General features: G+C 35.7%; 2 protein-coding genes across 2 annotated transcripts; one reads left to right on the plus strand and one right to left on the minus strand.

The window, feature by feature from the left end:
* Positions 1-1,089: 1,089 nt before the first annotated feature.
* Positions 1,090-3,423, minus strand: LOC119636945 (DNA methyltransferase 1-associated protein 1). Its single transcript, XM_038032698.1, has 5 exons — positions 3,180-3,423; positions 2,727-3,116; positions 2,070-2,665; positions 1,850-2,004; positions 1,090-1,779 (listed from the first exon to the last, which is right to left on the minus strand). Exons 1-5 carry the CDS (start codon positions 3,278-3,280, stop codon positions 1,690-1,692), a joined length of 1,332 nt encoding a protein of 443 aa, XP_037888626.1. The 5' UTR covers positions 3,281-3,423; the 3' UTR covers positions 1,090-1,689.
* A 1,137-nt stretch (positions 3,424-4,560) lies between these two features.
* Positions 4,561-27,303, plus strand: LOC119636942 (midasin). Its single transcript, XM_038032691.1, has 13 exons — positions 4,561-4,699; positions 4,774-5,006; positions 5,060-5,996; positions 6,049-6,212; positions 6,270-11,577; positions 11,643-11,808; positions 12,877-14,696; positions 15,905-22,393; positions 23,776-23,902; positions 23,964-24,426; positions 26,149-26,254; positions 26,324-26,929; positions 26,993-27,303. Exons 1-13 carry the CDS (start codon positions 4,586-4,588, stop codon positions 27,248-27,250), a joined length of 16,791 nt encoding a protein of 5,596 aa, XP_037888619.1. The 5' UTR covers positions 4,561-4,585; the 3' UTR covers positions 27,251-27,303.

Here is a 27,303-nt window from a genome sequence, read left to right on the forward strand (position 1 = left end):
TCTTAAAGTGTAGGGATCTTGAATTTCCACACATTTAAACTTGAACTCGAAACTTTTCTCAGTAAATGTAGGATAGACTTAATAATTTTATATATTCGTCAGTTTGTATACTACCTATTTACTTACTTAAACATCGTATATGTATACACTCCGAATGGCAAGAATAACCTCTAACCATCAGCAGACCTAATTCAAAACAACTAGCCAAAAAAAAAACCCTAGCAGACCAAGGCGCACTTGAGAAGTGGTTGAAAAAGTGATCCGATCTCGTTTACAGTAGTGTTCGTCGTTGTGGCAAAAAACTTTAGTGTACCAAATTTCATCAAAATACCTCAAATTGGCCAGAATAACTTAATGGAATAGTAAAAGGCGGGACCATCTCATATCTTTCCCAAACATACAGAACCGCACAAACTGAATGCTACCCTTAGTGAGGTGGAAAATAACATGAAATTTTCAAAAATATCATATATAAAATAAATGGAAAAATTTTCTAAAAAAATTCATTCAACAATTTTTTAAGATTTCAATTCTTTGATTTAAAAACGAAGAGAAAAATTATCTTCATAAATTGGAAGTCGCGCGTCACAGCTTCTGATTCATTCGAATTAATAAGATTTAGTTTAAATCACGCATACGCAACTTCATGTCGAACATCAAACATGCTGCACTTGAGTGCAGAAAAATCTCTTTTAGAGATTAGAAGCATAATGAAATGTAATCAATCTTAATGAGAAAAGTATAAGCTCAGATCAATCAATCATTGCTACTAATATAAATCACAAAATTTCAAAAGTATTGCACACTTATCTAATCACTCACTCACCTTGATAAAGTAGAATAAAAGAAAAAAAAATGCTTTTTTTAGTTATGAAGACATATTTTAGAAAATTATTTCGTGAAAGAATATATCCCAAGAGATTATTTCTCACATCATCAGTACATATTTTTTTCCTTTAAGGAAAGAAGTTTTCTTAAATCACACCATATTTAGATGAAGACACAATCCGTTTGCAAAAAAATTATATTCGTGTTAAGACGAATCTTGAACACCCACTACAAAAGATAAATAGATGGAAATTAATAATAATGAGGTTACCACTATTACAACCGCTATTTGCAACCACTTTAAATTTCTCTAGTAAATGGTAATCCAATCGTCTATTTCGTCTAAATTATTTTAACATATATTTTCAAAAATTTTGTTGTTGCTCCTTTGGACAAAAAAAGATAGTTTCAATTCTTCTTCGAAACTGGTTTGGGTAAATTAAGGAATAGTTGAGCTTAATTTTTAAATCAATTGTTTCGATTTTCATAACTTCCATAATAGAGAAAGCGATACAAGTGGACAGGTTGACATGGTTATATTAATCCGGAACTTCATATTTGCAATATATAAGCGGATGGCTACGTCTGCATTCCTCATGGCTCATATTTATGGATGTTACAATCGGAATGACGAAATTAATAGTCCACCATTCTCCAGTAGTAGGTATGAAAAATTTACTGTTGCTAATATGCGATCATGAAAATATTTAAGAAATTGTATGCTGCTTACTAGGTCATCGCGTGCATTGTCGTCATCGTTTCAGTAACACAACACACTAAACCATTTAAGGATAGTTGAAAAACAAGCTTATTGTGAAAATGCATTTCACATCAACTTGGAAAAGTCATTATGTGTTTTCTTTACACTGTCGAACTGCTGGCTGCATTTGACTCAGTTGGCTCGGCTTTAAACTGTGACGATTGTGTAAGGGAGGCAGGTATGTTTAAAGACTGCAATTTTTAAAGCAAAAGTGAGCTTTTCTTAAGTTTATTGAAATCTTCATTATATTTATAAATTTACCTTCCCTGGACACGCCGCTTCATATTGGTGTTTTAAGCTTTCCAATTCATACACACAAGTAGATAAAGCTGTACGCAGCTCACACAATAACACCATATCAGACCGCAGGTCATTGAAGGAATTACATATCTCCTCAGTAGGAGGAGGTGAGGGATCTTCGTTATAGAAAGATTAATTTTTTTATTGCAAACATCATTTATGATTATTTCATTGTACTAACCAACTTTAAATTCCTGTATAGCTTGTTCCAAAGCCTTTACCTTACGTTGTCCTATATTGGCAGGTAATTTCATCTTTTGTGATCTCAATGAAACTCCTGAACCTCTAAGATCTGCAAACTTAATGCCACTGCCCCCAATTTCTATGGCGTTCACCACTGAATCGACCTTGGAAGGTCTGGGTTGGTGATGTAATTTTTTTTTGTGCAATTTCTTTTCATACTTCCGAGCGCTTTGGGCGTTAGCGGCAGCATCGCCTTGTTGATCGGCTTGTGATATAAGTTTTTGCAGATCTTGCGTCTTACGTTCACGTTCCTTCTTACGTGCTTCAATCTTTCGTAATTCATTGAGTAGATTTTGTTCTTCTTTCACTTGTTGACTGGTGCGTTCGAATAGTTTTTTTAATTGCTCTTTGCGACGGCGTTCGTGTTCTATATCAAACACAAAAGATTTCTTATCGTTACCGGCCGTTCCCGCCTTCGACTTGGATAATAAGCCAATTATTTCATAATAACGTTCTTTGAGATCTTCCACGGTTTTAATACCATATTGGGTACGATCCCAACGATCGGCCATGATAATAAAACGTAAATCAAATCTATATCATAAAGATTATTTAAATCAGACACGCGATTTATGCAAACACTTTTGTCCCTTACCTTTTGGCTAAGTCAAATAAATGATCCGTTTGCTCTTTGGTCCATTTCTGTGGATTAGTCTGCAGATGTGCATTGTATTCGGCCAATGTGTATTCCGGTATTTGTAGATGCTTATTAAATTTAGCAAATGGGTATTCTTTGGGCTCGTCACTTAAACGTCTCCAATGATGAAAAACGGCACCGTCCGTTCGAGCTAAGTTGGTGAATGGAGCCCATTCCCACTTACGTACTTTCTTCATGCCCAAACGAGCTTTGACTTGCTTATATCCCGAACCGATGCCCAAAGCCGTATCAGTAGGCAGTAGCGGTGGAGCATCCTTATTGTCATTGTATAGCAAAGCAAATACCTCCCGATGCATGCCCTCAGGACGTTTAGACGGGCCTTTAGTTCTAATATATCAAAACAAAACATATTTTTAGAATATTTTTGAAAGTGTGTAAGATTTGCTTTACCTTTCAAAATTTCTTTTCTTTGTAACCAGAAAAGATTCTCGGCTAATTTCAGGAGTCATGGGACGCTCAATGTCCAAAATATCGCGGACGTCTGCAGTCATTTTGTTTGTTATTTAGATTGTCAATTATTAAGAATTTTTTTGCGCATTCCACGAATAATAACAATTTCCGAAAAGTTTTAATTCTATCATAGAAGTTTTTGTGACAATTGATGTTTACGAGTATCGCGTGAGATTGTCAGGACAGAATTGCAAATCATTAAATAAATCGCAAGTGTTTCATTTTACACGTTTCAAGCAAAAAGCTAGAGAAAATCGCAATTACTATCCGTAGCGAAACAATAATATCTTATCTTGATATCGCTATTCAAGAACTCACCCGCATTATTTGCGGAAATGCAATAAATTACAAATGCAGAAAGCTTTTTTTCTTGGTCTGTTTAGACGAAAGGATTAAGACTGTTGACGTTAAGACCAATATATCCAGTTACCTAATAAGTTGAGTTTTTGTTGATCCTTTGCTTTAATTTTCTCGATTTTATTGACGTTGTTGGTAGTTTAATTTGGTTCTTATTCTTCTTCTATTTTAATTGTGAATCTAATTTGTTACGAAATTTTTCTTCAATTTTTTCTTAGTTGAGTTATAAGTTGAAGTATGCTTTTGCCAAGGATTAAAACTGAGGCGCCTTTTTTTTAAAAAGTTTCTTCCGCTGCCAATAGTGACTATAATTTGAAAGTTAAAACTTCAGTAAAATTTTCAAGTTCAAGTTTTAATTGCAAGATTGCAATAGCCTTGATTTTTAAGAGAAGAAACAAGGAAAAGGAAATCTTAACGAAAAGACTTTCAAAAAATTGCAAATATTTTGTTTCGTCATTCCATCCTATTAACAAATGGATACCATGAGTGCTGTCTCACCTAGTTTCCATTCTATCTACATATATAAGTTGCTAGCGGCATTTAAAAATATCAAAAAGACTTTCTATACAAGTTGCAGAATGCACTATATACAAGTTGCCTGAGATTTATAAACAAGTTGAGGTATTTTTTTAAAAACACAACAAAACTGGGACATATGGAAACGGGAGATTAATTTATATAGCTATAAGCTTGACAACTCTACTTTGCTACACGTGCAATTATTTTGTTTTATGTTATTAGAAATTTTTTTTACCGTCTATCATCTGATTCATATGGTCGATTTTTGCTTAATGCATTCCTTGGTCTAGAAGAAAAACCGTTCGATCTATATGAGGTAAACGAATTGGAAAGACCGGAACCACACCATTACGTTTCAGCCCAAAAAGAAAAAAAGTTGACAATCAATAAAGACTGTTAGCAAAACCACATTTACAAAAACACTTGGCCATTGCTTTAACTATATTGATCTAATTCGAAAAGCATTCCAAATGGAATTCAATGTAAAAAAATTGCTTCATAATGTGCAATGGCTCCTGTCCATACTGCCACCAGATAAAAACAACACTAAACTTGTTTACTTGGAAAAGTTTATAAAGACTAAAGTAAGTATAAAAAATGAAAGTGATACGTATTTAATTTCTAATATATTTAAACAAAAATATAAATTAAATTGAAGGAATGCAACACTGAAGAAGTGAAACTTTTAATGGAGTGCTTAAGTGAACTTTTGCTTGATGAAACCTTCATAGAATCCATTGCAATATCCTTTGAAGATTGCTTGCTACTTTTAGTCTCCAATACGTTTGGTGGTAACGTTGAAGATACAGTGAACGTTAATAATTTTGCAGAATATCAAAGGAAATCTTTAGCTCTTGCGAAGCTGATGCATCTTTCCAACGATGTGAAGCAGTAAGTTAGGAAATTAAATGCAATATTTATGTTCTCACATATTCTGTTTAAAGATATGCCTTGAAATACTTTCTTAACAAGCCACCACCGTTTTCATCTGCTGCGGATTTGAATCAATCTTTGCCCAATAAAAAGTCCAGACCTTTGCCGATTAAACCTACATCCTTCGATATTGTTAAATGTTGTTATCGGTTGTTGAAAGCAGATATCGATTACTTTAAAAATTTATGGAATTGGTCAGAGTTTGTGGACAAACATTTAACTGAGAAGTTTTTCAGTAAAAAAGGAAACCTTCAAGACGTATATATCAACCATATTTTAGCGTTTTTATGCGGTATGAATTCTATGCAACTGCGACAATTGAATCTTCGTATAGCTGTAAAATATTTAATTGAATTCGAAGAACATAACAAGCTAACTTTGAAAAATTGGAGTTACAAAGAATCTGGACATGATACGATAACTTTGCCTTTACAGAGTAGCTTTGTTTGCAACGTCGAAGGCGTGCTTTTATCCGTATTCAACAAAGAAAACTATGATTACTACGATAATTTTCAGGACAGCATGGTTAAAGTTGATTCCACAAAAGCAAATTTACGTAGCATAGCTTTGGGAGTCGCCAATAGTAAGGCTATTTGCTTATCAGGACCTGTTGGATGTGGCAAAACAACGCTTGTTGAATACTTGGCACGTAAAACAGGAAGATTGACTCCAAAAATTATTGACGTTGAAGAAAATGATGAAGAAAATACTTTTGATGAAAAAATTGACGTAAAAGAACTGGAAATAATCAAAGCAGGATTTAAACGTAAATCGTTAAACTTATCGAAGGGCACGCACTCACAAGATAGGATTTCTAAACGATCGGGGGAAAATGGATTCTTACGTATCCAACTAGGAGATCAGACCGATTGCAAAATGCTATTAGGTCAATATCACTGTACAGATGTGCCGGGAGAATTCGTATGGTTGCCAGGAGTATTAACGCAGGTAAGCCTTAAGAATCAAAATACACAATGCAATTTATCCAATGTCATCTCAGGCAGTTATGAATGGCTATTGGTTGCTTTTGGAAGATCTGGATTCTGCTACTCAAGACACTTATACGGTTTTAAGCAGCTTATTGGAAAATAAATGCCTTAGTGTCCCGGGATTTTCTGATTGCGTCAAAATAGCTCCGGGTTTTCAACTCTTTGTAACGGTCAGGTTCGAGCCTTATACTAATTACTAGCAAATTCATTGATAATATTTTGCTCTTTTTAGAACTCTGAAGTCATCCTCTTCAAATACTGCCCAAAAAGCTTTACTCTCGTTCTTGGAAAAGTATCTCTATACTATTAATATATTGCCTTTATCACGCAATGAATTGTGTAAAGTTGTTGCCTCCAATTACCCGAAATTAAGTACAATCGCAAACCGCATCGTAGATGTATTTCTTATTTTTTCCAGCGGCGATCACAGTGTAGCCGACAATTTACGTCAACAAGAAGCGAATGACAAAGCGGATACCACCGACCATTACTTACAGTTGCCCTACGATGAAATATCCATATCCTCAATTTCTAGTTCGGGCCGTATGGTATCCACACGCGATCTGATTAAATTATGCCAGAGATCGAATCCCACTTTTTCGGTGACTAGTACTGAGTGTGCGTATTTTGTCTTCCAGAATGCTGTAGATGTATTTTGCTCATATATACCGCAAAGTCGGGAGAAAGCAAAACTTATAACAGCTATTGGTGCCAAACTAGGTATAATACAATCACGCTGTGAGCATTTGGCGAATGAATATAAGCCAGAAATAAAATTGAGTAAGGAATACATTAAAGTAGGCAGAGCTGAATTACAAACCCGTAAAGGAGTTGTTGACATCGTCGACGATGACACGTCTGTATCCGAACGTTTAGAAAATCAAGCTTTTAAACGTATGAAACTTATGAATAGCAGAGCAAAGGATTTAGGTAAAGCCGATAAAAAGACTTCAAGTACTTTTTCGTTTACTCGTTTGGCTTCATGCATGCTGGAACGTATAGCCGTTTGCGTGCAGCAAGTTGAGCCTGTATTGCTTGTGGGTGAAACAGGCGTAGGGAAAACGTCTTCCGTCCAATATTTAGCTGAGCGCACCAAACACAAGCTGATGGTGGTTAACATGAACAATCAGTCCGATGTCTCTGACTTGATAGGCGGCTTTAAGCCAGTGGATCTCTCCTATGTTGTATTGCCATTGCGTTCAGAATTTGAGTTTTTGTTTCGTCACACTTTTAATGCGACTAAAAATGAATCATTTCTTACCAAATTTAGTATATGTTACAATCAAGGTAACTTTCCAGTGATCGTCAAACTAATGTTGAAAATTGTCAATTCGGTGTTTGAAAAAGCTGAACGTAATGAATTGCGGGATAAAGATCTGAAGCTGATTCCACGTTGGCGTTGCTTAAAAATCAAATTGCAAAAGCTTTGCAATCAATTAAACAAATCTATAAATATATCTTTCGCATTCATCCCAGGCTCGCTAGTGAATTGCATTAAATTCGGTGATTGGGTGTTACTTGACGAAATTAACTTAGCTTCAGCCGAGACTTTGGAATGTTTATCCACCATTTTAGAACCCGATGGTTCGGTAGTATTGTTGGAAAAAGGCGATTTTACTCCAGTGAAACGTCATCCCGATTTTCGTATATTTGCTTGCATGAATCCAAACACGGATGTGGGGAAAAAGGATTTGCCAGTAGGTATTCGTAATCGTTTCACGGAATTTTATGTCGATGAGATAACTTCAGAAGCAGATCTTCGCTTACTGGTTTCGGATTATCTTAGGGCTACTGGCATTCAGAAGATTCAAACTATTACAAATATTGTGAAGTTATACATAAAACTAAAGCAATTAGCTCAATTAGAACTAAACGATGGTCTTGGCAACCGGCCAGTGTATTCTTTGCGTACTCTTTGCCGTTCGCTAAATATTTGTGCACGTAATTTATGCGGCTCGATAGAGCGCAATCTGTACGAATCACTCAGTTTAAGTTTCCTTACTCAACTGGATTCGAACTCGCACAATACGGTGCTACAGTTAATTCAGACAAGAATGTTAAGTGACACGAAAGCTATACTCAAACAACAAATACCTAAGCCAAGCGATAGTTGCCTTAACTTCGAAGGCTATTGGATAGAAAAGGGCCCCAAAGAATTACAAGAATGCAGTAACTACATCTTAACAGAAAGCGTACGGAATAACCTTAAGGACCTAACTCGTATTATTTCCATAGGCAAGTTTCCGGTCCTTTTACAAGGTCCAACCTCCGCAGGTAAGACGAGCTTAATTGAGTATGTAGCCAAACGTAGCGGTAATTATTGCTTACGTATCAACAATCATGAACACACCGACCTACAGGAATATATAGGTACTTATACAGCTGATACGACGGGAAAGTTAACATTCAAAGAGGGCGTATTGGTTCAGGCAATGCGTCAAGGGTATTGGATTATTTTGGATGAATTGAATCTTGCTTCCACGGAAATCTTAGAAGCTCTTAATCGAGTCCTCGATGATAATCGTGAGTTATTTATACCAGAGACACAAACAATAGTAAAAGCTCATCCGAACTTTATGTTATTTGCTACCCAAAATCCTCCCGGTTTATATGGTGGACGTAAGGTTTTATCAAGGGCATTTAAGAATCGTTTTATTGAACTGCACTTTTCCGAAATTCCGCGTGCGGAATTAGAAGTAATTTTAGAGAAACGTTGCCTAATACCAGCTTCGTATGCTCGTAAAATGGTAGCTTGCATGGCTGATTTGCAAAAAAATCGCAAAACTACATCGAAAAATATCTTTACATTGAGAGATCTCTTTCGTTGGGGTAATCGTTATACATGGGCGGATAAGAAACTCTTAGAGGATCCAAAGTACGATTGGAATCAACATTTAATAGAGGAAGGATATTTAGTATTGTCGTCGAAAGTGCGCAGCGATTTGGAATTGCAGATTATCGCAGAAGCGCTTTACAACAATTTTAAAAAACGGATCGTACTTTCGAAATTATTTAATATCGATTCAGATTTGAAAGAAGAATCGGCTGTAACAAGAGATATTATCCGAGAACTAAGAAATTATAGAGATCGTGCCGATATAGTATGGACTCGGAATATGACTCGTATGGCTGTTTTAACCGCTAAAGCATTACAATTCAATGAACCGGTATTACTTGTCGGTCCTACAGGTTGTGGTAAGACCACGGTCTGTCAGTTGTTAGCAAAAATTCACAATGTCAAATTACGCATACTCAACTGTCACATGCATACGGAAGGTGCTGACTTTTTAGGGGGGCTGAGACCCTGCCGTCAAAACGATAATGACGCTAATGACACAGCATCCAGCAAACTTTTCGAATGGTCTGACGGTCCTTTAATACATGCTATGCTGGAAGGTTCCTATTTTATGGCAGATGAAATATCTTTGGCCGAAGATTCGGTGTTGGAGCGTTTAAATTGTGTTTTAGAGCTTGAGAGAACCGTATTGTTGGCAGAGAAAGGAGGAATAACAACTAGCGAAAGTACAGACGAGAAAATTTGCCAAGAGTTTGTGATACAAGCTCGGGATGGCTTTCAATTTCTAGCTACTATGAATCCTGGTGGAGATTTTGGGAAAAAGGAGCTTTCGCCAGCCTTAAGAAATCGTTTCACTGAAATCTGGTGTCAACCATCAGATACAAAAGAAGATCTGATACAGATCGCCAACAATTGCATGCAACAACACTTACTGACGATAGAAGAGAAAAACGAGGCTTTGACAATGGCCCAATATATAGTGGAAATAGTCTTGTTTATTCGGCAAAAAGTGGAAAAGTTTAAGTTCTCTATACGAGATATCTTAGCTTGGGCTAACTATATCGTCAATAATAATCAATTAAGCTTTGGCGAGAAAGCATTTTTTGGCCTAGAAACCATATTTTTGGACGCTCTAGAAATGTTGTCATTTGAAAGCTTAAAGAAAATAGACGAGCTAAGGTCTCAAATTATAAACGAAGCATTAAACCAAGCCGCCAAAATATTAAAAAAACACGTAACACTAGAAGATTTGCTTGAGAAGAAAGGCAACCACGTAGAATATGTATCGCATCAAAAATTCGGGATAAAACCTTTCTTCATACCAGTGAATACACTTTCCAGCGTAAAGGCAGACGAACACTTTTTATTTGATGCTCCTACCACTAAGAAAAATTTATTTCGTCTACTTTCTGCCTTAACGCTGAAAAAACCTATTTTATTGGAAGGACCACCCGGTGTGGGTAAAACGTCTATTGTAGAAAGTATTGCTCAAGCAATAGGCTTTCAAATCGTGCGCATTAATTTATGCGAACACACCGATCTGGCCGATCTTTTTGGTACCGATTTGCCTGCAGAAGATAATATTTTATATGCAGCTAAAGATCAAGAAAGCGAAGTCGTACAAATGGGTTCCTTTGTCTGGCGCGACGGACCTTTACTAGCTGCTTTAAAATCAAAAAACACTTGGATTTTATTGGATGAATTAAACTTGGCTCCGCAATCCGTTCTGGAAGGTCTAAATGCCATTTTGGACCACCGTGGCGAGGTCTACTTACCTGAACTTAACAAAACTTTCATTTTACCAGAACAAACTCGTATATTTGCTTGTCAAAATCCCCTAAAACAAGGCGGAGGGCGTAAGGGATTACCACAATCATTTTTGAATCGTTTCACTAAAGTTTATTTAAGGAAATTAACTTCAGAAGATCTATTGCATGTAATTAATCAGAGATATGCGTCTTCGTTTCTGGACTTAAAACAGCGATTTATTCAATCAATCTCACAGGCAAACAATCTAGAAAATTGCAATCTTTTCGATGCCTATGATGCTTTGAAGAATAATCAACTGTTGACAAATTTGGATTCCTCTGATCTTACTCTGACATTTGACTTAGCATTAAAAATGGTTCGTTTCTCTGAATTGCTCGATCGTGGTCTTTTAGCCATGGAATTCGGTTATAAAGGCGGACCTTACGAGATAAATTTACGTGATATCTTACGTTGGTGTGATTTGCTGATACATCCTCAAACTTGTTACTGTCCGCAGCCAGGAAAGACATTCGTAGAGTGTTTTGATGAATTCCTGTTAACGGTTTACGAACGCATGAAATTGGTTTACTATCAACGTATGCGTTGCGCTGCAGATAAGGCATTTATACGTAATGCTTTTGCCCAAGTCTTTAAATGCGATGTTGATCATTTGAATTCTCAGTCAGAGGATGTGGCTTTGTACTGGACATCTCAAAAAATCTACTTAAACGATATCGTAATATCACGGGAGAGTGCAAACAAAACACAATCGTTACATTCATTGCAAGGAAAGCAGTTTTCGCCTTTATTATTGACATCACAACGTGAAGTTTTAAAAAATATCATCGAATGTGTTCACATGGAGAAGCCAGTACTTGTATGTGGCCCGACAGACGCTGGCAAAACAAAAGTTATCGATGTCTTGTGTACCCTAACAAATCAAGTGTGCAACACAGATGCTATAGATGATTCCGTAACGGGAAGTTTCCAACAGGTAAGGAATTTTAATGCATTTTTCTTTCAGATAATTCGTTCTTTATAAATAATTTGCAATTTTAGATTGACTTGAATCGCCATTTGGAAGAAATTTCCAAACAAGTGGAGCAAATTTATCTAAGATGCGTCCAAAATTCTTTACTAAATGGAAAAGACGAATGTAAAAAAACTTTTACACAATTATTGAATTCGTGGAGTTCATATAATCGCACAACTTCAACTAAATGTAGTAAGTTCACCTACACTGTTATGTTCGTCTTTTTTCCCTATTTATAGTTCGTAATCAAAAATTCCATTTAATTTCAAAATACTCAAATTTTCTAAATGACCGCTTTTTACACTAGTGAGACTAAATTCTGAAAATTCGCACCCGATATTTCGTACTTTTCCATATATCTGATCATACTACAATTTTGCATCCATCTCCGGTTCAGTTTGGATCCTCCCTTTAGCAAAATGCATCGAAGTCATTTTTGTCCTGCATATACAAAATGGTGGATTATTCTTGTTTTAACAATCCCCTTGATATGGATGTTAAATAAAAGGGTTTGAAGAATAGAATACGGATTGTAAAAAGAAAACTAGTAAAAACACTATAATGGGACAGGAGCCACCGCTCAGTACTCAGTACTACTCATACAATGATTTTTCAATATATGATGTCATGTGAGAAGGGGTCGATAAATTGATCCGATCCAAACCATATTCAATAGCTTTCATCCTAGGGGCCAAAACATGTCGTTATACCAAGTTACACCAAAATATCTCAAATACAGCTACCTGTAGGCCGAACAAGAAAACGACGCATACAAAACATGAGGCGGACATACAAGCTCAAATTCAATTCACATTGGATCGATCGGTGTGATAAAAGGACCTAACTCAAGTTCTTCTGCATGTTGCACATATCCAGACAAACTTAATATAACCTTGTACCATAAGTGATTTGGGGTAGAAAAATAATATATATAAAATGAGAAATTTTTTTATATAGCATTTTACTTTTATAAATTAAAAGGTCGAAAACAATTTTTGCCAGAAACATTTTCATGTATGCATAAAAGCTTCTGGGGCGTTTAAAATAAATCGTCTCATGTACACTCATATATAGGTAACCGCAGGTAAAAATTTACTTTTTAATTTCCGGTTCATGAAAATAAAAGCAGTCAGGAAAATTTTTATTATTATTCGCACAATGTATTTGGACCAAAGAGATAAATTCTAGTCGTAAAGTCACTACGAACTAGGATTATATACAAGTTTTTACTTTTGAAATTTCTGTCTTTTATTTATTTAGATTTTCGCGACACTGCCATCTCTGAAGAGTTATCCATTTTCCGCGAACGTCTTAAAAAAATGCAAAGTCTTATAGGAATTCTATTTGGATATAATTCAGACAATAAAACTGCTTTACAAATTCTCTGCGAAGAAGAGAAGAAAGTCGATTTACTTGGTAGATATTTGGAAAATGCCAATAGCCTCAACACAGGCGGTCACTTTGAGTGGGTGGATTCAAAAATAGTAAAATCACTGAAATATGGTCAGCACTTGGCTTTAGAACATGTTAACTTGTGTTCGTCGGCCGTTTTAGATCGTTTAAATCCCGTTTTTGAACCAAAAGGCAAATTATTAATATCCGAGAAAGGTGTTAACGCTCGCAGCGAATCAGCGGAAGTGGTAAAAAAAGGCAAAAACTTTCGTGCTTTCCTTACCATAGATCCTAAAAATGGTGAACTTTCACGGGCTATGCGTAACCGATGCATTGAATTATCTTTAAATAGAGAAACATACGATTTAGATGATAAACGTATGATTGTTTACGCTCAGGGAGTATCCGATATCAAAGCAATAAACACTGTGATAGCGATACATGAGAGCATTGCCAAGTTAACGGAAATTAACAATTATAGCGTTTCACATCTTACTAAAATGGCGTTTTTGACAGCAGCGTATCATCACATCGGTTACGATTTGGAAAGAGCTATTTATGTTAGTGCTATGGAAGTATATGTGTATTCAGCTAATACGGACTTAATCGGATATGGTTTAGTTTATTATCAGCAACAATTACGCGATATTGTTTTAAGAGAATCACAAAAATATGGATCATTATCTAAGCAATATCAAGAAGACTATCTGCGATATGTGACGCTATATAGCGAAGGCTTAAGTGAAGCCGAAATGGTTAATTTGCAGATTCTCCCATTGAAAATCGCTTTGCAGAATGGACCTCAACAATACGGAGACACTTTAAAAGAGATATTCGGAAATTTTGCAAAAATCCATTTTGGTGATCTAAAATATGAGAATTTGCTAAGATATTTGGTGTTTATGGTGTATCAGGCGAGTACTTTTGCAGATCTCGAATGGCGTTACTTGCAATTAGAGAATCTTTTCACCCATCACAACATCGTTGATTTGCAAAAGTTATCGGAAAATATGTATAAAACCGTGCGAGAATTTAAAAATGATTTTTCAAACTTAAATTCAGAATTACCTTGGAACACTAAACTTTATCCACGTCTAAGAGATTACCGATATATCGATTTGAAGGGCGTAGAAGGGAAGGTTTCGAATGTTTTGTCAGCGTTATTAATGAATCTGATATTACAAGATATACCCGAACTGCCTGTAAGAAAGCTTTATCAACTTGATGTTTTAACATATTCGCAAGCGATATCGAAAAGTTCTCTCATCGATAAATTTAATAATACTTTCTTGCAGTATTATAGTGTTTTTCTGAAAACTTTCGAGCAATCATTAAAAACACATTTGAAAAATGCTCATCTACCTACGAGCGACTTGATACAATTGCTACCAGCTCTTTTATGGTTCAATCGTATTTTACTTTTATCCAAAGAACAAATATTCGTTAATAAGGAATTAAACATTGATTTGATGCATAAACTTTTATTACACTTTAATTGGCTGCAGAAGCGTTTATTGAAATTTCTTTTGCCCTTAATATGCATCAGCAATCCCGATGATTCAGCATTTATGGATAATTTGCAAAATCTAAACGACTATGCTTCAAATATTAAACAACCATTAAATATGATCAAAAAATTGTACACAAAACAAATAATGCAATTTTCAGCGTTTTATCAAGAGGAACAGGTACGTTAATAAAAAAAATAAAAATAAAAAAAACACAAGCTATAGTTGGTCGCGGTCCATGATTAAATACCCTGGGCGTTATCTGGGAAGCAGTCGAAACTGTGGTTGCATCCGAATCATTATCAACACCATTCATCCTTAGCTCAAAACACGCCAGTGTAACAAATTTCATCAAATTATGGCCTACACATTGAAAATAAGACGAATAGACAGACGGACAAGCTTAGATCGACTCAGAAACTGATTCTAAATTTGTTCATATAATAAGAGATGGATGGGGAAGCCTGAATGTATGTACACTCGAAAGTGTCATTTGTCAAGGTTACAGGATTGTTACTGAACAAAAATTTATCCCGAAGATTCGGAAAAGTTCGTTTTGATTAAAGTGATATATTTATTTTATCCATCACCGAAGAAGGATGGGGGAATATTCATTCTGTCAAAACGTTTTCAAGAACGAGAAGCAAGCTTCAGAGATTTTTATAAAGTGTACAGATTCTTGATCAGAATGGTTATGTAGTAATGGTGGTAAACGTTCTGTCCTATGGCAAGCATAGGTTCACAATTTCCAAGGGTATCTTACAAGATCGATAAAAATCGGCTATGCCCACCCACCACTGCAGAATATAGAAATTTAACTTTTTGGTATTTACACTGTACGCCACTTGCGATTCAAAGGTATATTAGGTTTGTGCGGATATATGCAACATCCAGAAGAACTTGACACAGATCCACCTTCTATTATACCGATCGATTCAGAAAGTTATTCAGAACCAGAAATCTAAGCATTTCTATCCGTCCATCTGCTTGTCGTGTTCAACCTACAGGCCGCAAATTTTTTAGATATTTTGATAAAATTTGGTACACCGAAATGTTTTGGCCCAAGGATGGGCGCTATTGAAAATTCGAGCACCTTTTTGATCGCTGCTCATGTAATATTTTATTTTGAAAAGTCCATATAAAGATAACTCTAGAGTAGCGAGCCGCAGTGAGGCCGCACCCCACTATAACGTTTTTCCTTTTTTTTTTTTTTATAAATATGAGGGATAAAAAAAATTTGGCCAGATCTAAATACAATTTTCTTACTTTTAATATATTGAAAGGCCGATGGCATTAGATGCTAATGCTTTAAGACTTTAGTCTTAGAATTTATTTCTTAGGCTAAATTAATAATCATAATAATCATGATATTAAAAATTGATTTTCAGGTTACTTCGTTTTTAATGGCTGAACAAATGGATCAATTGTTAAGCGTTATACCTATGTACGGCAGCTTTACTGCTAAGGATATTTTGAGAAAATTTATTATGCAAAAATCATCGAAAACTGAAAAACTTCGCAATATGTTTGCGGAAAATATATCGTACGTGGAATTGAATCTAAAGGAAATTGAGTTATGTGATAAGAAAGATCAAAAAATACCGTCGGACTTAAAAAGGCAATTAAAAGACTTGATTGGAGATTTTAATGCTGCCCTGGATAATGAAAAAGTGGTGGCAATTCCGAATAACTTGAGATTCATAGAAGCTGAACTATTGGACTTGGCTAGAGAACTCGATCAAGAAGAAATGATAAATGATATGGAAAGTGAAATTGTAGGACCTAAAGAAATTGAATTGCAAACGACATCTCTAAGGGAATATTTTTTAACTAAATTTTGTCTATATAACGCAATCCAGGAACCAAACCAATCGACAGACTATGGACAGCTTAATCATATGTATTGTGAAGAGTTAAGCACACTTGATAATAAATTATGGAAATTATTACGAATCATGAATGCTAAGAGTTATATGATATATAGGAAAATATGGGCTCTCATATGCTGCCATTTAGAAATTGTAAATACTTTTGAAGAGATGGGAGATATGTTGGAATATTTAAATGGTCACTATCGTCAACTTAATGCCCTAAATCGTTTAATAGTTGATAATATTCAAAATCTACAAATCAAAAATTTAGCCTTAAGATCAAGTTGCTTGCAAGCCCTAAGAAATGAAGAAGATATGAACAGTTTATCCCACTATGAGGGTCCAGCTCTTATCAACACCGTTTGCTGTACATTATATCAAAGTGACAATCAATTTAAGATTGTACCTTTAGATGATTTGGAGCTTTGGAAAGCTCAGCTAGAACAAATACGCGACTTGTTATGGTTGAACAACGCAGTCATGTCTTCCAGATTTAACCTGGCTCTTAATAATTATAAAATCTCTCGAGAAAATGCTAAACGTTTATTAAACGAAATAAATTATATCAGGTCTTTAAGTGCATATTCGGAAAATGAAAATTCCAGCGACTTTAGTAAAGGTTTTGAAATATTGATAAATAAATTGGCCGTGATATTAGAGAGAGCAGGCAAAGAAGTTACAAATTCTGATCAACACGAATCCCTACAATACCAATCTGTGCTCTATGAAACCGCCATAATAAATGCTTTAATTGGTGCAATAGAATTAAATGTTTTCACTTATATACCACTTATCGATCCGGTGGAGAAAAATCATCTGAAAACTTTATACAATCAAGAAGACATCGATAGCTTGAGTACTTTAAAGTCTTGCTTTGATTTTCTGAGAATTATAATGAAATATAAACGTTTGGGTAAGGAATACTATCAGGCTTTAGAACAACAGTTAGACAACTTGCAGCTTAAGAAAGTAAAATTACAAGAAAAGATGGCCAAACGTTCGAAGAAATCCCTCTACAGTCTGTTAGTCAAAGATGCAAAGCATTACCTAAAAACGAACTGTGATCCTGTAATTCTGTTCAACTTATTGGAAAACATACAAAGTTGCTGTAAAGATTTAAACGATTCAGTAGCCGGACCGAAATCCATAGATATGTGCTTTGAGTTACAACATAAAATTGATATTTGGTTGACTAACTCGCAGAGTTTCCTCCAGCACACCTTAAAACCGTATTCAGGTTATTACGAAGATTTCCTGAAACCATTACAATGCGCGGTCGAACAGTTAAGTTTCGCTTTTAATGGTCTAAATACAATCTTGACACAACTTAAAAGCGGATTTATAGAAGAGACAAGTAAATCTTACACCAATATTAACAATGAAGGACAAATTAATCGAATTTTGGAAAATATTGCAGAGTATCCTAGAGTTCATCGTTTGTTAGTACAAGAGAATAGTTGTCCCTTATACCGGGCATTGCATAAACTACCGGAAGGAGATAAAGATTATTTTCTTTTACTGAAAGTGAAGCTAAAAGAAATTCAAAGCCTTATGCATATCGAGGGAAAAATCAATCAAAATCATTATCGAGATCTGGACTGTGCCTTTAGCATAATCAATAAAGTATGGCAAAAGGAAGAGGTACACCGACGTGAACGGAAAGCGGAGGAAGAAAGTTTATACATTAATAAAACGAAATGCGTGGAAGATAATCCAGATTTGAAAGAATTACAAGAATTGGAGGAAATCTTTCCCACCTCAGTAAATAGTGATTTCGGTGATTACTTGCAAGAAAATTCATTGGAAATGATTTTGAAATTAGATAAACAAGCATTGAAAACAACTCAGCATTCGACTTTAATTAAGGAAGAGGATTATTCTTTCATAGCTAAGCTATTCATGGAAATCTATCGACAATACCCAACGTTCTATCATCAATCCCGTTATAATAATGCCTGCAAGCAAACGCGGAAATTCGTACTTATGTTTAAAGAAAGCATGCAAGTCTTTTTAAGGCTTTACCAGCACTACCGTTCGTCTCTTAATGAATGGTTAGATGAGCAATCATTTAACTCATTAGCATTTTCGGTAGCCTTACAACAAGAAAACTTAGAAGCATTCTCTATCGATGATACATCAACAAAATCCTACAATTTTTATAAGGATTCCAACATTCAAGAAATAGTCAATTGTACCGAAATTTTATATAGAATTGAAGAGCGTGTTGCCGAGCAACTGAAACTATATCCTGAGCATGCCGCTTTATTAGATATTGGGAAAATCATTAAACGAATACGTCAACTACCCTCCAATGCTCCCGTGATACGTTTTAATACCGGTTTCCAATTGTTAAGACAAAAGGTTAGCCAATGGAATGAAGTTGCCCATAAAAATAATAATTTGAAAGAGGAAGAAGTTAAACTGGCCGAATATGTGCAAAATTGGACACGTTTGGAATTGCAATTCTGGCGCAATTGTTTACAACAGACTTATGAAAATGTCGAATCTCAAGCTTATAAGTATTGGTTTTTCATCTATCATTTGCTCCAAGAATATCTAGAAAATCATTCAATCAGCTCGAGTTTAAAAGATATGAAATACTGTGAGAAACGTTTCGTGCAACAAGAAGCCGTAGAGTCATCCGAATTGGGAGAGAAAACCAAAATTCAATTGCCTGAAGTGATCAACATACTTAGGCAATTTTTAGAATCTGCCACATATGGAGACTTTCATGTACGCTTGGAGCTAATGAAAGCTTTTGAATTTTACTTGAATCACTGCCAGGAAGGCAAGCAGGTAGAGGAAAGAAATCGATTGGAGCAATTGATAGCCGGTTTACATAATTTGCAAATATATTTTCAACAATTTCTTAACGAAATCGTAGAATGGAATAAAAGTGTGAAAGGTCCCATAGAAAAGAAATTGAAAGATTTAGTTAAAATTGAAAGCTATAACAAAGACTTATCCTACTTTAGCATGCGCAATAATGTGGCCAAGGTACACCGAAATCTCAACAAATTCTTGAAAGAATATAAACAACAATTAGAAGAAAAAATCGCTCCCGTATTCCAAATGAAAGAATCTATAATCAACAAAGACTTTAATCTTCAGAACGGTCATAGCACTTCCGAAACTTATGTCAGAGATATTGATACTTATTTAGCTGCTTCGAATTTAAAGGAAAACTATATGACCTCATTTGATTCAAGTTCATCTGCTCTTTTACAAAAACTTTCACATTTATATAGAAAGTCGCGCAAAGTAGTTAAAGATACTTTAACAAATCATAGGTATTCTCAGCTCCTCGACACACTCGATAATGTTTTACAGCAGCAATTAGAACATTGTAATGATTTACGTCAGCTTTCAGTCGATCGGGGAAAGGAGCGTTCGAAACAAGTTTTAGAAGCGAAACAAATTCTTCAACGAAAGCGTAAAGCTTTAAGTGATTTCTTCAAATTGCTTACCCTCCTCGGTATTAACTACAAGACGGGCCTAGCGAAATTGTCGTTAATAAAAGAAAATGACGAATTTGAAAATTATCAAATACCGCCCTTCTGCTTAGAAACAATTACGAGCGATTTTTGCACGCAGAACTTGAATCTTAGTTTCGCTAAAGCAATTTTTAAATTGAAAATTTTGCTAAGCATAATGTTGACGCCACTTAGTGAGTTGGGTTTACCGAACATAGATCGTATTAAAGGTTTTGCCGTCCAGATGTTTCTATTAGTGCAAAAGCAACGCAATAGCTTGGCGAGAGGATGCAAGGAATTGTATGATTTCAAATGTCAACTACAGAATATGAAAAGTATCGCCTTAATTGTAAAGACATCTACGATGAGTGACGAAAATCTGCAATTCGTTAAGTATCAAAATACCTACGAAAACTTGACACAATCATTTGTTCATATATCTTATGTTTTGGAACAATTCAAATTACTAATCAATTGTTTGCCATCGAAAGATATTTCAGCGAATCGTTTATCCACAAATTTAAATAACTTGTTAACGAAAGACTCTTCAAATTTTGCAAACTTAAAGAGATTAAGCGATGAAATTCTTTCTACAAGTCAATCTACTTTAAAAGAAATGCAAGAAAAATATTCCGAATTTTTGAATCCCAATCACTTAAATGACTTCATTATTAGGCATGAGCAAGTGAAGGGATTATTAGGAAATATCTTAGATCAATTAAAAATATCTTCAAGTGATTATTTACCTTTGGCTAAACCTTTACTGCAGTTACGGCAACAGATCGGAGAAATGTTCCGCCCGTCGAATATCAATAGCCCGTCATTCACGGAAAATGATTTTGAAAATTTTGAACAAGAATTGGAAAATATTATTCGTTCTGCGTTGAGTTCTTTGGAAAAACTCTATAAAAAATCCTGCTCAGAGGATATCAATAAAGCAAGTCAAGATATTAAAGAGCAAGAAGAAGAAGAAGAACTGAATGATCTTGAAGAAAATCATTTGAAAGAGCATCTTAGTGAGGATTTGCTAAACAATTGGAAAATTTTAAATCTGAGTGAATTGAATGAAAAACTTGCCCATGCCTTATTATTGATAAAGTCTTCCTCTTTTCCGACTAAAATACTTCACGTCAAAAAATTAATTTCAATAATACCCATACTCGAGCAATTTCAATTGATGGCTAATTATCAATTCACTCAACAAATCTATACTCATAAGTTGTCGGCGAAAATATTGTCGATTATGTTAAGTGTCTTTGTCGAAATTGGTACAAAAGGTTTTTGTACACCACCTGATCTTATGCGAGATGCTGAAGTAGAGAATAAGCAAGATGGACAACAGCAACAGGGTGAAAAGTTTGGCTTAGAAGATGGTACGGGTGAGAAAGATGCATCCAATAAAATCGAATCTGAAGATCAATTGGAAGATGCTAAACGTCCTGAAGATCGCAAAGAAGAGAAAGATAACGAGCAGTCGGATTGTAAGGAAGAGAAGGGTATAGATGTCAGTGAAGATTTCGATGGTAATATGCAAGATTTGGAAAAACCTGAGAACGAGGATGACGATAGTGGTGAGTCAGAGACAGAGGAAGACGTTAATAAGGAAATGGGCGAAACCGAGGCTGGCGCTGAAAAGCTAGATGATCAAATATGGGGTGACGATGAAGAAGAGGAAGAAAAAGAACAGGAAGAACACGACTTAAACGAAGAGGAGCAAGGCAAAGGTTCCAAAGATGAAAAAGATACACATAATGATTTAAATACAGAAAATGAAGCTTTACCTGAAGATACTAAGGATCAGCAAAATCAGGAGTGCCTAGATGCCACCAATGAAGATAAAAGAAAAGAAAAGGAAAGAGATATAACCGACATGAAAGAACCCGAAGTCAGTGAAGAACAAGATAATCCTTACCATAATGAATTAGAAGATCCTCCGGAAGCGGAAGAAATGGATTTGGGTGACTTAAATGCCAATGAAGAAAATGATAAAGATAATGAAGCCGATGACCAGTTGAGGGAAGAAAACCCTTTCGAAATCGATAAAATGAAAGAAAACATGCCAACGAAAGACCAAGAAGATGACGAACAAGAAACGGGGAACAACGAAAATAAAGACGTAGACAATGAAAACGTGAGCAGTGATTCCGAGGAGGAGGCTGAAGATGGGCAAATGCAGCGGGAAAAAATTGACGATCAGGAGGAGGAAATCGAAAACAAAACCGAAGAAATGGAAGAAGAACAGCCTGTAGAAGAAAGTAATCTACAAAAACGTGCGGCGATAGAAGAAAACCCAGAGGAGGGCCACGAAGAAGAACAAGAGTCTCAAAAAGATGATTTAAAGGAAAATTATGAACAATCGATAGATAAACGAAGTGAAGAAGATAACATACAATCGGTCCCCGAAATGGAAAACAATCGAACAGCCGATGAAGTTCAAACGCCAGAGAATGAGAAAAACATAAAGCAAGACCAAAAGCTAGATGAGCAGCAAACGGGCGAAGAAAAGGACGGCGTAGGACAAGCTGAAACTGAGGTAAGAATTTAAAGAAATATCAGATAATCCTTGACATTTACTTAGTGGTTCTTACATTGCTTACTTATATCAAGGCAGCACAAATACACGTAAATATTCGTTTCTATGCCCTGAGCCACTTGTTGTAGATATCTGTGTCCACGTATTACCTTGTACAACGTATAGGTTGCAACGTACGGGATGTTTTTATGAAATTTGCAACACGCCCATCTCTAGGGCCGCTCATCAAGAAAGGCTTATTTTAGAAAAGCCATCATGTAAATATCTCACGACTAGAGTCCGTGAACAATAGAATTTTATCGCATTACGTGAAAATGGAAAAACTGTACGGAATTAGGTCGTCTCTCGCCCCCCACCTCTCATATATTAGATGTTTGAATAAATTCGTTCGATTTTTTTATAAAATTTAGTTTTATTTAAAATATTCGTATTAAAAATCTTAATAATCGAAATATCCATTATCATTGTCTATGGTCTTTTACCATTTATCGGGTAGTTTACGTCCTCTGATAGAAATTTCCCGGTGTAAAGGCGAAATAGTCATTGACGCACGCCACAAATTTCGCATACCTTCAACTTTTATGAACCGCCGACCTGCATCGATCCGAATAAGTCCCAATCGGAAGCGGCCAGGTCTGGGGAATATCTGTAGTGAAGTGAAACTTCCTAGCCTAAGCTGAAAACCATTTCCTTAACTTTTTTATGCGGAGGACGGACGCGAATTTTATCGTTCCCACGACTGAAATTTTTTACCTAAAAATTTCGGAAAACACTATCTAACGGTTTCGTAGCTTACTGCATTTTCACTCCAAGTCAATTTAATCGCTTCTGCAGCTCCAGGTCTTTTTTTTTCGGTAAAAATAAAAAGAATGCGCAGTCGTAAATGACATCCAGTTCTTTAAACATTGATATACACTGAACGGCAGGTAGTAAACAATTGAAGCTTACTCTGTTCAAACACCAACATCTAAGTTTTTTCTACCTGAAATTTCGGGAAAATAGAACGCGTCAGATCCGCTTTCCGAAGTGACCAATTTCAGGAGAAGGGATTGATTTACACCCGTAATCATCTAATCCTGCGAATAATAAACCTTTCAATGCCAATAAAGTCTGGTACTCAGTATTTTAAGAAAATTAATAAAGAAATTTATTTGTTACCGATTCCTCAAACCCCTTGCCAAATAAAACTTTTCCTAAACTCCGCTTTCTTAACTTTGCATTACAGTAGGTAAAGTGATGTTAAATGGTCCTTGCTTGACTATTTTAACTTATTTTATTTCTCTATAGAGGAGTAAGTTGGGTTTAACTTTTAGGTCAAACTCTTATACGTTCTCTTTCCATAATAAATTTCACAATTTTTTACATATAATGCGTTTGTTTAGAATAACGATGGTGGTCATCAAGGCATTGCCGAGACGAATGAGATGACAGTTCAGGAAGAATGTCAAAATGAAAAACAAACTCAAGAAAAACGAAAACAGGGATGCACTAACGAAGAGAGGACGCTTGGTAAAGATCCTTGAGAATATAAAGACATTTTAAAATTCATAGATCATTTCTTATAAAACAGGCGAAGCTGAAAAGAATAAAATCAAACAATTGAAAACCATTGAAAAATTAGATGAACAGAAGCAAAACGATGAGGCTGACGATGATCACAATGAACCTCCAGAGGCTGATGAATATCAACATGTCAAAGAACCAAAGAATAGTGACAAAATTACTTTAGATAATGCCACCGAAGAGCAATCAAAGAAGTCGCAACATGTTGAGAATGAAAAGGATGATCATGAGGAAGATAATAATTCAGAAATAATTGACGGTTTAATGGACATTGACGAGGATCATGAAGAAAATGAACAAAATAATCTACAAGAAATATCGCCTGATAGATTAGATAAGAAATCGGATAAACCTTCGAAAAATGAGAAAAACGGAGAGCAAATCGAAACAACTGAACGTATGGAAGTTGAGGGTGATATAGTGGAAACGTTGACAGCAACGCGTAGTGACGAGACGACAGCACATTGCAAGTAAGTAATAAAGAGCGAAGAAATGCCGAAAAAAAAAAAAAACGATAAAAAAATTATACTGAATTCGGCATTATCCCATAACAGATTTGAAAAAAGTAAAAGTATAAATTTTCATGCTCTCTAGTGTATATAGTATGTGGCGATCGCGGCTGTTTTTTTCTATTTCTGTAGAATTATTTATATTGTGTATCTGTTGTGATTTATGAGCAACGAACAAAGATGTTTTCAGTTTTAGTTTTATAGACATGTGGGCGTTGCAGGCGTCTTCTTATACCTTTTTTTTTTGCAAATTTTTAAGCCTTATCTCCTTTGCAAACGAAAGAATGTGTACCACAGATACGACGTAGATTATGTCAATCGTTAATGTCTGCACGTGGCATGTGTGAATCAGCCTTGTAAGACAACCTTGCAGAAGAGAGGGCCTATTCCAAGAACTAAGATACCATAATGAAAGTTTAGGATGGTCCAAATCTTCCCCTCTGAGCAGGGCGGAGTCTATTAAGCACCTCTGCTCATTTAATGCCCCCTGCTTTGGGGATACTGGAGCTATCACGAGTACTCTACGAAGGGCCCCATCATAGCGGTTGAACCTGCTGCGTTCAAATTGTGATTGTGTATAGCAGCTTCCAGTGCAGTTTCTTACATGATATATATGCAAGCTTTGCTCCGAGGAATTCTGGCAAGCGCCAATACTCAGATTCGTCTTAACCGATACAGCAGCCACCCCTACCCGCCTAACACATGACTGAGTGAATGAGTGGGCAACCTGACGCCCGTGGATTCCATAGATTTATTAAGCAATGCTTTCGAATTATTGGCATTACATCATTGCATCATTATGATCACACTTGCATTCGGATTATCCATGCTTCCTGGAAAGCCAGCCAACTACTTTCCCTCTTGGATTTATTGCACAAGGAGAAGTAATCAACTCCGCATATGCCAGACACCTTATCACTCTACACTATTTGTAGCCCCTTCCGTAACCATAAGTTGGTTGTACCCTGGAGCTCCTTTATAGTTGATTACGCGGTTACGAAGTCTGCCAGCAGACGACCTCCATGAAAGACTCCCCAAGGAGGAGTCTCCCTTTGTCGAGGAAGGCAGATATGACAACGCCGAATATTATCGGTATATTCATTTCGCTAGAACGCTTGCAACACTAAGAAAGTAGCTTCAGAGACTCCAAAAAGTATATATATAAATCTTTGATCAGCATCTAATCCTGAATCGATTTAAGCATGCCCGTCGTTCATCTGTGCGATGTCCTTTGTAAATATTCTCCTAGCTGCAAAAATGCAGTTATCATCTTCAGTTTTTTCAATACTTTTATAATGCATAGAAGCAAGCTTCAAAAACCCGCCATAGCACCTATATTCTTAGTCAGTGTCACGTTCAGAATGCAAGTAAGCACGGGTGTCTGTTCATCTTCCGGTCTGCTCAACTATGTAGTATCTGTGGAACAATGAAACGTTTGCAAACACAAATGGGCCAAAGGGCACACCTGCAACCCAACAACGCATATACAACAAGGTGCAAAGTGCGAACTACTCTTCTTTTCCTGTGTCCTGCTTGTTACTCATAAAATAGAGAAAATCAACTGCGCCCATCCCACATCCCACAATAGTTTTAGCTTTTTTCATTTTTTTTTTTTTTTTTTTTTGTTACCTTTTAATGCGTTTTGGATTGTTACGTAAGAACATTTTAATTTAATATTTTCAGTCAAGAACTACTGCAAGAGAGTAATTCGTATGCGGAAGATATGACCACAGCTGAATTATTAAAAATAAGAAATATGTATCAACAAGAGGCGAGCGTACCGAAATCGGTAAGACAAAGTCTGCGATTTTAAAGAAATATATTTTTATAACTAACTCGCACCAATTTACTTACGTAGATTTTACCAATTAACGAGGACTGTGAAAATTGGCACACCATCTCAAACCGTATGGCTCAAAACGCTCGCGATCTTTGCGAGCAATTACGCCTAATCTTAGAGCCCACAAAGTGTACGCGTTTGAAAGGTGATTATCGCACGGGGCGTCGCATAAATATGAAGAAAATTATACCGTATATAGCGTCGCAATTTCGCAAAGATAAAATCTGGTTAAGGCGTACTAAACCCGCCCAACGTGATTATAAAATTACTATCGCCATCGATGATTCCAAATCAATGCATCATAACAATTCGAAAATGTTGACATTAGAAGCGATATCTTTAGTTGCGCAAGCGTTAACTTTATTAGAAAGTGGACGTTTAAGTGTTCTATCATTTGGAGAGAGGCCGCAAATTCTACTGAATCATACGGAACAGTTCGATGGAGCAAAATTAGTCAATCATTTGAACTTCTCGCAAGATAAAACAAAAATTGCTGAACTTTTAGATTTTATACGAGTCATTATAGGGGAGGAATGTTGTACGAGTTCAGATAATGGTATCTTTGAGAATCTTTTGCTAATATTAAGCGATGGCCGCAACATATTTAGCGAAGGAAAAACAAAGGTTCACAAATAATTCTAAATTACGTATACAATTTTACTATTCTATTCTATTATTGCTTTTCAGGTTAAAAATTCCATTAAATTGGCTCGTTTACAGCGTGTATTCCTGGTTTACATTATAATTGATAATCCGGAAAATAAGAATTCAATATTGGATATACAAACCATGGAAATGCTTCCTGATAAAAAAATTAATATAAAATCGTATTTAGATGATTTCCCATTTCCTTATTATGTGATCGTAAGAGATCTTAATCAATTGCCTTTAGTTTTAAGTGAAGCAATGCGTCAATGGTTTGAATTGGTTAATCAATTCAATTGATATTGAATAAAATAAGATTTTAAAGAATTTATATTAAACTACAATACTGTTTG

The sequence above is a fragment of the Glossina fuscipes genome, unplaced genomic scaffold, assembly GCF_014805625.2.
Source record: "Glossina fuscipes isolate IAEA_lab_2018 unplaced genomic scaffold, Yale_Gfus_2 42, whole genome shotgun sequence".
Lineage (NCBI taxonomy): Eukaryota > Metazoa > Arthropoda > Insecta > Diptera > Glossinidae > Glossina > Glossina fuscipes.